This window comes from Drosophila subobscura, chromosome O (assembly GCF_008121235.1).
Source record: "Drosophila subobscura isolate 14011-0131.10 chromosome O, UCBerk_Dsub_1.0, whole genome shotgun sequence".
NCBI lineage: Eukaryota > Metazoa > Arthropoda > Insecta > Diptera > Drosophilidae > Drosophila > Drosophila subobscura.
Genome location: NC_048533.1, coordinates 1,398,317 through 1,409,699, shown reverse-complemented (window position 1 = coordinate 1,409,699; position 11,383 = coordinate 1,398,317). Strand labels below are relative to the sequence as shown.

General features: G+C 39.4%; 1 protein-coding gene and 1 long non-coding RNA gene across 5 annotated transcripts in view; one reads left to right on the top strand and one right to left on the bottom strand.

Moving 5' to 3' along the window:
* The first annotated feature begins 6,000 nt into the window (after positions 1–6,000).
* LOC117897826 (maternal protein pumilio) overlaps positions 6,001–11,383 on the top strand; it is a 220,786-nt gene continuing 215,403 nt past the window's right edge. For 2 of the 3 annotated variants that reach the window (XM_034806883.1, XM_034806879.1), the window contains exons 1-2: positions 6,904–7,042; positions 9,618–10,889. In XM_034806883.1, coding sequence (XP_034662774.1) covers positions 10,572–10,889 — 318 coding nt within the window. In that variant the 5' untranslated portion in view covers positions 6,904–7,042; positions 9,618–10,571. Of the gene's footprint in view, positions 6,073–6,903; positions 7,043–9,617; positions 10,890–11,383 lie in introns of those variants that run through there. The other variant, XM_034806880.1, reaches the window with a different exon arrangement.
* LOC117897828 lies at positions 6,558–7,696 on the bottom strand. Of its 2 annotated transcripts, none has more exons than XR_004649111.1 (2): positions 7,271–7,696; positions 6,558–6,946 (listed from the first exon to the last, which is right to left on the bottom strand). It is a non-coding gene; the product is annotated as an uncharacterized LOC117897828 (long non-coding RNA). The 2 variants fall into 2 exon arrangements; XR_004649110.1 differs by lacking the exon at positions 7,271–7,696 and adding an exon at positions 7,009–7,253.

Genomic DNA, 11,383 nt, shown 5'->3' with positions numbered 1-11,383 from the left:
CCAATTCTCTTGAAGAAAGAGGCTCTTGTGTAAGCACTAACTCCTTTGGGTCTTTAAACGATTATATTTTTTCCTGATAATATCATGTTGCTGCCAGGAGAAGATTTCGTGTTCCGAATTGTCGAGAACGTTGCAAACTTCGCAAATGCCGGTGTTTATGGCTTTGATTTTGTGTAAAAAAACGTTATCATAGGTTCGATTTATAAACAGTCTATTTATGACCTTTATGCTTTTTGCACTCCAGTCGAGAGCCCAGGTCATGGTTTGATAGGAATTTCATTATAAATTGGACCAAAATAAATTCCTTTGGATTTTGATATTTCCTTGTACTCATTGTTCCAATCCGTCTGAACTTTTATTTTAACTTTTCTGATTACTTTATCGAATGTTAGAGGTATTAAATACTTAGCCTACACTAGTAGCTGATTTGGCTAATATTTCAGTCTTTTCATTAATGGCAATGTTCTTGTGACCGGGTATCCAGTGCACAATAAAGTTGCTCGTGAAGGAATTGTCCATTTATTCATTGCTCCTCAGAGACTTTGAGGCGCCTTGGCTATCACAGAGAATTACAGTTTTAATGTATCTTTTTATATTAGTTATCTTTACTGCCGTTAACATACCTACAAGCTCTGCAAAAACAGATGAACTATTTTTAGTCCTAAACATAAAGCTAATGTTGCTAGGGTAATCTAGGATTCCTATGCCTGTCTTGTCTCCATCGATGGTTGCAATAGTGGAAACAATGTTCAATCTTGCTTAGCTTAGCTTGAATTGCATTCGCATTGCATTCTTCGTTTGAGATATCGGTTTTTTCCTGTCAAAGACTTAGAGACAAATTAAGGCTTTGGGACTGTTGTTTTATTGTTTTATTATAATTGTCGAAAAGATCACTATATTCTTGGTACACAGCTGAGTAAGCAGTCATTGCATTGGATCGAGTAACTTCATTAAACAAAGTCGGGTTCAGAAACTTTACTTTCAGTAGTTCTCTGACTGTGAGAATTTTAACTCTGTGTTCGGGAGGTAAAATATCAGCCAGACCAAAAATCAGATATGTTGATGTTTTTGGACGCACTCCCACACAACGGCGATGGCAGTCCGTCTGTGCAGTGTTAAGAGACTTGCTGTTGCTAATGTTAAGATTCGAAAAACTAGAAATGGCATGTTCCTGCTGAGATCTGAAGAAGGATTTGAAGAAGTTGGACAAAATCTTGGGTTTGAGACCCGATTTTATGATAGTTACAGCATGTAACAGAAGCTCACGTTTGTCTGATTTGTCCCTGACTTTTTGCAATGTGCGATTTGTCTGACATGCTGGCACTAATGACCCTGCCAAAGAAGGTAATTGATTCCATAATTGGGAATGTAATATTATTGCATATAACTGAGATGGTATCACGTCTTCCCCTACTCCAAAACATAACTGGCGTTTGTTGGGGTTGAAGTGAAGGCCTAGATCTTGACAGAGAAGATGAAGGCGAGAGACAAGAGCCTTGAGGCAACCCACCATTGACCTTTCCACTGAAGTTACCCAGTTTTAGGAACCTAGATGAAAAGATATTGACAATACAGTCTTTACATTGCGGGGGAATGTGTTCAAAATACATTAGCATTTGTAAAGTTTGAAGATTAACGCAGTTATATGCATTATCAATGTCTACTACTATATTTACAAAGAATTTTCACTTTTTCTGCTCACAGGCCATGGGGAGACGCTGTTTTGAGTTTTTCGTAGGCATACGACCGTTTGGGCATGCTGTTACGTTTTCCTAAGAACATATCGAGGCGACTCTTGATCATAAGATTGAGAGTTTTAGCCAATACCGAGATAAGGGAGACATGTCGATAGTCTTGATAGATATGGAGATCCTTACCCCTCTTTGGGATGGGAATGACTTTGATTGTACGCCATTGATCAGGGACTCCACATTCTGTAAATAACCTGTTGTATTCTTGTAAAAGATTAGTCAGTGAGGGCTCTTATCATGTCATACGTAATTCTATCTGTTTCCGCCCCTATCGAGAACAGCAGACAGGTCACTTAAGTTAAAGGACTCGATGTTGAGTGAAGCTGGCCTAGCAGAAAAGGTATGAACTTTCGCCAACACAGAGACCTGGCCAGAGAAAGCCAGGCTTTCCTTGAGTTTGGCTTCTGCTCAAGTAAATCGATCTTGCGGGCGTAAGCGTTTCTTTTCGCAACTTTTACTGCCTTCTTCCATTCTAATGTCAGGTTAACCGCTTTTATGTAGTGTGTCAGACTTGGAGCTCTTTGGGCCTGGATTTGTGCTTCGATATAGTTAGAGTACAACAGTTGCAATTCTGGGTTCCACCAAGTCTTGGGGCATCTATTGTTGCTCAAGGAGTAGGTGGAGGCCCTTAGGTTGTTTGTAAAGCTTTACGTGATATTTTAAATGTCTCCTAAAGGCGTAGCACCTGTTAACCTTTGAAGCAGTCTATTCTTAGCAAGAATGAACCTATGCTTCTCTTTGCCTCTCCGGAATTTCTATGGAAATAGGATGATGGTGGCTGCCTCCAACAAAAATAGAATTGCAGCTCCAGGTGACATTAGCGCTGCAGTTTGAGAAGGTCGAATCCAAAACTGAGCCACTTTGACTGTCGGTGTGACGTCTAAAGGTGACGAAAGCTGACACCAAAGAACGTGTTTCTGGCGTGTTTCCCCAGCAAAAATCACATTGCTCCTGCCGTCCAATTTCTCAACTATGTTTTGAATAGCATTTGGAAAGGTGTTTGTCTTGATGGAGGGTTCAAAATAGACTTAGACATCATCTCTATGCTTTTCCAATAGATCGTAGTTGATAAGATTTCTGTATGAGAAGATGTATGTTCTGAGAAGATGGCTATGCCATGTCCACCAAAGTTCAGGGTGTATTCTATATAATTATACCCGGTACTCGAAGAGTAAATAGGGTATATTGTATTTGTGCGAATAACGGTTGTATGTAACGCACAATTTTGCATCCAGACTTCATAGACGTGAGTACACAGACTCACACTGTTACAAGTGTATTTCAAAAATGAAAACCTTCCAAAGCTACAATTTTGAAGATACAAGAAAAACTAACGAGAAGGGACGTGTGAGACGCTTCTTACGCGTCACAACTTTTATACCCGGCACTCAGAACTCGTGAGAAGTGTTGTAGATGTAGATGACAGATGAAGAAAAAATGTAAAATTTGAGTACTGAGTACCGGGTATAAAAGTTGTGACGCGTAAGAAGCTTCTCACACATCCCTTCTCGTTTTTTTTGTATTTAATCGCTACATCGAAATTGGTTGGTCGCAGACGATGAGTCCGCATTGACCAGGTACCTTATGTTTAATCTTAGAAATATTAGTGTTTATTATTAAAAGATACATATTATTGAAAGAATGCTACAAAAAAATTGGAATTTTAGATGATATAGCATCAAAATACCTTATTCGACAAATTAATTTTCTCAGTACAAGTTCTCGACTTAAATTTTTTAAATTGGCATACAAAATGTTTTTGTTTTGTCTGGTATATATCCAGGCATCCATGGCATACATATATTCGACAAGAAAAACCGGGACTTTGAAAAGATTTTTAGAAAATAAACGGGTTTTTCTTTGCCATTTTTTCCCTGTCCGATTATGCGTTGAGTCTCAAAACATGACTTTTTTGGTTTTTCGATTAAAACTAACGGTTCTCACTTAAAAGTATGACTTTTGTTTATGATTTGGATAGGTAATACTATAAAGTTGTATAAAAAGTGAAAAAAAACGGTTGGTTTAACGCATTTCTATATACTTTTTGAGCACATTCGTACAGAGGAAATTTTTGTCCGATTATGCGATGGGGCCACTGTATATAAAGCTAAGAAATTTGGAAATGGGAAATGTGCTTGATTACATATTATTTCTAAGAGAACGAAGACGAGGAAGGAAACGAAAAATGTATTTCCTTAATAAATCACCAAGAAATTATCAAAAAACATACAAATGAAATCGTTTAAAAATTAAAATACGACGATGGAACTAACTATCGATCAAATAAACCGCCAGACCTCGGAAATATACCCTTTCATTTTCAAGATATTCCGTAAATCTTAAACCATTTCCTCAACTTTGATATTCTGTTTAATATTACCTGCTGGTTAGGACTCTCAGCTTAAACACTGTAATTTTACTCGAATCATCATTCCATTCTCCACAAGATTGGCTGATTTGTATGACTTATCTTTATTAGATTGATTGCAAAACAGGGCTAAAACAAAAAAGGTCAGCAAAAAAAAAGCGTTAAAAGTTACGTGGGTGGGAATGAAATGTTACGTCATTTGACAATTTGTTGCTGGCCAACCGATATTATAGTATAGAATGGGTACCCTATTTGCCATAACTAATATTTATATTCCAATTAACCAGCTGTTCTTAAACATTAACAATGACTTCGTCTTAGACTGACATGCTTTCCATGTATATATGTATGTATGTACCATATACCGATCTAGATACATTCTCGGCATCTATAATCAGGAACATTTCGTTGAGATGGTTTACCAACACAGATTAATTTGTTGTTGCATTGATAAGAGACAGAGATTTCCAAAAATTTTCTCAATTTGAGGATATTTTTTTTCGCAAGGAGATCATAATTCTGCTCAATTCGTGCCCATGTTGGGGAACAGTGCACTTTTAGCAGCCTGTTGCTGGCCCATATTAATTATGCTGCCATCTGGAAAATACGTAAGTAGGGATAGAATAAATCCCCATGTTGCGAGAGAGCTACATCATCCAATGGAGAAGAGAGAAAATCCTCAAGGAACAGTTCAAAAACATGCGTATGGGAGTTTCGATATCCTATATTCTGGAATATACTTTAAAAAATGTAATTTAAGAGAAGGATAAAATTCATGATATATACCATTATATACCGATATACCGTAAAAATACATTAAATATATTATTAAAACATCCCCAAAAAAGCAGGAGGGAAGGTTATTCTTAATAGCATTGCTGTGACTACAGTACCGGCACTAACCATATAGTATAGTGTCAACAGCTGCTAGGGCCATCACAATGCTTTGTTTTAATTAGACAGTCGGATTCCAAAAGTCCGTGCCAGTTCTGAAATTATTGTTAATTGATAATCGTTATAAATAATAAGAACTAATTGGTTTTACCCAATTAGTATTCTTAAAAATTTTAGAAAGTTCCACAATTGGCTACGTAACTAAACTATCCGGGAACAAGTAACTACCATAAATGATGGAAACTCTGTTTACCCAGAACGAGCACATAAACCATGTTATTGTTTCCCAATCAAGCCCGACTATCTCAATCTTCAGAGCCAATCCTTATCCCGAAGTTACGGATCTAATTGGCCGACTTCCCTTACATACATTATCATATCGACTAGAGACTCTTCACCTTGGAGACCAGCTGCGGATATTGGTACGGCCTGTTGAGAAGTTTGCGTGTCCCCACCGTTAAATTTTCAAGGTTCGAGGAGAAAATATCGACACAACAGTATATGTCATAATTCCATGCTCTTCTAGCCCATCTACCATATTTCTCTGCGAAAGACTTCCATGGAAGTACGGCTACAAAACAGAACAGAAAACTCTTCCGATATCTCTCGACGGCTTCTTTATGGTCGTTCCTGTTGCCAGGATGAGCACGAGGGCCATATTTAATAACAAACGGATACTCAACAGGTTACGGAATTGGAACCGTATTCCCTTTCGTTCAAAATTAATCAAGTGTTTCAAAAAAATCATTAAAGATTTGACAAAGGAGTTTGTACCAAAAATTAGGGTATCAGTACACCATATGGTTAGTGGTACCGGGAAGAAGCACAAGGAACTATCGTTGGAATACACTTTTGCCTCTGATATCGATTGGTCTGGCGACCACTTTCGATATGCGGCCACACTAGCCCAACAGCTGGTACGGCTCTTTTTTGGCATTTTTCCTTTGGTGGTTTTGTTTATCGTTCTCTCCGCTTCATTCATTTCAATCGTGTATCCGTGTAACAAGCGGGACAGAAAGCAGCGTTTGTAATATGTAAATTTTGTTCAAATAAGCTAAGGTGTGTGAATATGCAACGTCTAGAATATATATCCAATAATATAGAGAGATAACTCTCATGCATAAAGTTGCACTATTGCATTCATGAAACAGCAGCAGAACAGAACGAAATACAGCATGTCGTACAAACAAATTTAAAAGAGAGTCCAAATTAAAAATACTAAACAATCTATGTTGAAGTAATTGTGTGTGTGTGTATGTGCGTGCGGGACAGAATAAGCAGCAAAAGCCGCGTGCTTATGGCAAAAAAAAGTAGCTGTCGGCTGCTAAGAAGTTGATTTAAAAAAAGCCGCAAACAAAAACAAAACAAACAAATGGGCATGTATGTATGTGCGGCTCTGTGTGTGTGGCTCTCTGGCTTCTAATCAAATTTAGCATGCCTCAAATCGATTGATAAATAATGTATAAACAATTTGAATGGCCAATGCATGGCAAATTTCAATTAATTTTGAGAGACATAAATGTTGCAATGGATTCGGTTTTTTATGATAATTTCATTAATTTGTAATGATCTTTTGCATTCCGAATCGGGTGAGAATAGCACCGTCTCAGTCGCTCCCTCATGTGGTTTTTACCATAAACCATAAATGAGTATTACATTTTTAACAATTTTATGCAAAACGCCGTCTGTGCTCTTTCTCCCGTTCTCATCTCATGCTCTCCCTCTTTCGCTCTCTCTTGTTGGACATGCTCCGTTCTCTGTTGATTTCGCACGTTTGACAACACTGCTCAGGTTCTTGTTCTCTCAGCGGGTTCGTTCTGTTCTACTCGTATGTTGTTGTATTTGCCCCGTGTGTCTTTGCATTTCGCTTTTATTATCGTTCTGCGACGGACGCGACGTTGAAGAATTCTTAGCCGTATTCTTCTTCTTCATCCTGTGTAAATAATTGTAATTTAAATAACTTAAATTAAATACAAAAGCACACATTAACAGAACTTAAGCGTGTCGTGAATGGTTTTTAAGTGCATGTGTAAGTGCCAAAAATGAAAAGAAAAAGAGTTAAATTGGGTTCCCTTTCCGTATTTTTTCCTCCTGCCTCTTTTTACATTGTCATCATCAGGGTTTCCTTTTCGACTGCGGCAACCAGCGGCGGCGGCGACAGCGTGTGCCATGTGTGTGTCAGAGTGTGGTGTGTGTATCCAGACCGCTTTTTATATTTAAAAAAGTATAAAAATAGTTTGGTTTGCAATAAAGCTACAAGAAATCAAATTGTTTTTCCCCAAAAGGTAAAAATCAATTAATTTTTTGGCCGGGTCGCTGCCGACTGCGCGGTCAGAACGACTGCAAACACTGAGAAAAGAGGAAAATAATGAATATTTTATATTTTGGTGAAATATTTTTCGATTGTGCGTTTGTGTGCCAGTGCCTGTGTGTGTATATTTATCTGTTTTCTTGGATGTGTCGCCTCATTACTCGCCTTGTGCCTTGTTCCATCATTTTCTTCCTTTTCAGCGGCGGCGGCGGCCATTTGGCTTCTTCTTCTTTCTTCTTACATTTGCACTGTGCGCTCTCGTCTATGTGTGAGTGTTCGTGTACTCTCTCTCTCAATGTCCTCTCCCTCTCTGGGGACGCGTGTATTTGTGTACACGAATTTTTCCCAATAAGAACACATTGGTCGCCGTCTACCGTCTAACAACCAAACAGTAATGAAAAGAAAGATTAAATAAATAAATCAGTTCTTGATCCAATATTCAATAATTCAGTTAAATATTCATCAGCTGTATCAGAGCCTCCCTGAGCCAGCCACGCCCCCTCCTTTGCGCACTCACACTGCTCCTGTTTCGTTCTCGTGCCTTTGTTTTTCACATGTCTCTTTTACGGTTTATCTTTATGTTTGTTTTTATATTCAATGTGTGCGTGTGACTGTTCCTGTGCGTCTGTGTGTATGTTTCCAGGGGCCCTAGCAGCTCGCTCTCTCGGAGGGAGGAAACTTCTGCGATTTTCGCATTTTACTGCTGCTGCTGCACTTGCTTGCTCTGCGCTCCTCCTCTATCCATGCCATGTTGGGGCGACCTGGGCAGGAGATGCTCCTCATAAACAAGCCGACCCACAGACGACAACGTTTCGTTTCGCATACTTTTTCGTAACGTAACCTCAAAAATTGCGGCGCCCTGCCTTCTTCGTTTGCCTGCCGTAGTTCGTCGTCGTTCGTCTGCCGGCGTCGTGGTCGCTGTAGTTGCGTCTCCTTGTTGTTGTTCCTCTGTTTTTATGTGTATGTTAATTCTATATGTTTTCCATTTTCTACCTCCCGCCACCCCCTGCTTATTTGCTGCCTCTGCCAGTCGCCTCGCACTGTTTTTTCGCATTTCATTCACTATATGTGTAAAAGTATAAGCTGTAAGGAAGCCCATGTTTTAGGCTAAAGAATATTAATTATTTTGCTTAGCAACAAATTCCAGGAACGAGTGGAATAACTCTTTCCATTCAATTTATTTAAATGATGTCAGAGAATACTGTTAATTCCTACTTTTAAACCTCTGTGTAGCGGGGTATCCCATGGTCGAGACTAGCATTCCTCCCTATACTTTTTTATTTTCTGTATTTTTCGCGCATGATTCAGCTTTGCGTTGTTCTTGTTCTCTGCTTCTTCTTTTTCTCTGACTCCCTGCATTCCTCCACTTGCCTACCTCTTCTCCCTTTACAGTTTTGTTATTGTTTTCATAATGAGGAAATCAGTTCTGGCATTTGTTTTACTCATCTTTCAGTCTTAGCCTAGTGCTCAGATGCGCCAAATGTTCTTCCGACAGAAAGTTCCATACATTGTGCTGTGTGCACACCCTCGGTGCACTGTTTTACGTTTGTTTACAATAGGAAATCCGTTAAAAATTCAAATGTTGTATGTGGTTATTTTAGAGTGCATATGGACTTAGGACACAACAATGCATGCAGAACGCACCGCATTATTGAACAAGTTCATTCCGGCGGTACAGAAATGCAATAAACATGTGTTTTTTATCATTATATATTGATAAATGAGTACCGAGTATAAGATTAAAAAATTATAGTATCCACAAAATCAGTTTTGTTTGACTGCCTTAATAAGCTTAAATCGTCTTTATTTAATGCTCGTTACTAGTTTTCTTGCGCTTGTTTCGCTTGTTTCCTTCATTGTTTCTGTCGACAAATGAAAGATAAATATATTCTTACTTTCGCTGCGGTATCTTAGTATTTCATCGGCTGGTCTTCTGGTATATTTTCTGCTGTTCTGAGACAACTGCAGAAAAAGCTGGCTGCGAAATTTTGGAAAAAAAACGGGTTTATTTCGTTATCGTTTGCATGGGAATATCATCCCTAATTCGGTTTAAAGCAATTTTCTTATATGTTGCTACTGCCCCTATGCCATAGTAGGGTGGCAATAGATTGGTACTACTACTATCCCAACCAGTTTGAGGCATAGTGGAGCCTCGTTTTAAGGTAGATTTTTCGTGACTTTCCTATTTTTCCCATCTCCCCCTCTTTTTCTACAGGTACGACAGTGTCCTAACTTGACTATTAAAGATTTTAATTAATTGACATACGTTTTTCCACCGTTTTTCTCATTTCAGTTTGTGTATATTTTCATCATTAAACGTCGTGTAAATTAAAATTCATCCTAATTATAAATAACAAACAACTTCAATTCAAAACGAAGCAAATTCCACAATTCTCAAATAATAAAATCTGTAAAAATTCAACCAATTTTAACCAATTTTCCATACGTAATTACATGATAAAGTTCATTTTTGTTAAGTCCCAAACCACAACTGTGCAACTGTGTAAAATATTATTCTTAAAGTTTGTGTTTAATATTGTAAATTTTTGTAAAAAAAAAAAAAAAAATAACTTCCCGACAACAAAATAAATATTTTTTTAATATGATGTGCAAAGAATAAATAAATAAAAGCGAAGAAATCTCAAGCAAATTCTGCAAATTAATGTTTAATGTTATAAGCTAAAAAGTGTGTGTGGTTTCCCGAAAACAACAAAATCAATGAGAGAAATAATTTGTGTATAATACAGTTAATTCAGTGCATGCCAATGTGCAGATTTTAAAACGATCGAAAGTTTGAGAAGCACTAAAAACGCGAGATTGTAAAGGAACGTAAATCGTAACGGGACCACTTAAAATACGCGCCCGCTCGATCGTCCGTCGTCGTCGTCGGCGGTGGTCGTCCTCTCGTCGTATTTCTCGCAGTCTTCTTAGTTATTCACAGTTAGCAATACGCGCCCCACGTCAGCTGCGTCAGCTTTAAAAATCCGTCAAAATTGAGCTCTTAACTGCGCCTACCATTTCCATATCGACGCCCTCGCCGCAACACCATCCGCAGCAGCAGCAGCAGCACCTCCAGCAGCAGCACCACCAGCAGCAGCAGCATCATCAACAGCAGCAGCAGCAACAGCTCTACCAACAACAACAGCAGCAACAACAACATTACGGTCCAGCACCACCCTACTTTCAACACCTTCAACAACAACAGCAGCAGCAGCAACAACCACACCAACAGCAGCAACAACAACACATGAAGTTTTTGGGTGGTAACGATGATCGTAACGGACGCGGCGGCGTCGGCGTTGGATCGGAAGCTATTATAGGGTCGTCCCGGGGCGGCGGCGGTGTGTCACAGGATGCCGCCGATGCAGCCGGCGCCGCAGCTGCTGCTGCCGTCGGCTACGTCTTCCAACAACGTCCCTCGCCGGGAGGCGGTGGAGTCGGAGTGGGAGCTGGTGGCGTAGGCTCGACCTTGCACGAGGCAGCCGCCGCCGAGTACGCGGCCCACTTCGCCCAGAAGCAACAACAAACGCGTTGGGCATGCGGCGACGATGGTCATGGCATTGATGTAAGTACATATGACAATGAGTTACAGAGGGGAAAAGGATCTTTTATATGTACAATGTACATAGATCCTTGCATGTGGTTATTGAAATTCTGTTAAGAAGGCTAAGATTCTCAAGTTGTTCCGTTTATCTGGGGCCAAGTCAGGAGGATCGATCAATTGTTCCTATTAACCTCATCTATTTGTATCTATAGATTCGGTGGGATAGGTTTTGGGGTTTCGTAACCATTTTCTCTAGTGAACATTTTAGCGAGCATTTCGCTTTCTTAGCCTTCATTCTTGCTGCCAAAAACAGTCGCAGTTTCGCAATTTCTGTATGGAATGTTGCACCCACAAGGGGCATGCTAAGCGGCGGGTGGTGGCTTGTGTAAGTTCCGAAAGGTCGCTGCCTGCCCGAAACGGTTGCATAAACAGCGTATGGCACTTCTTTTCTTATTTTTATACCCGGTACTTGAAGAGTAAATAGAGAATGTATGTAACGCACAGAAGGAAACGTT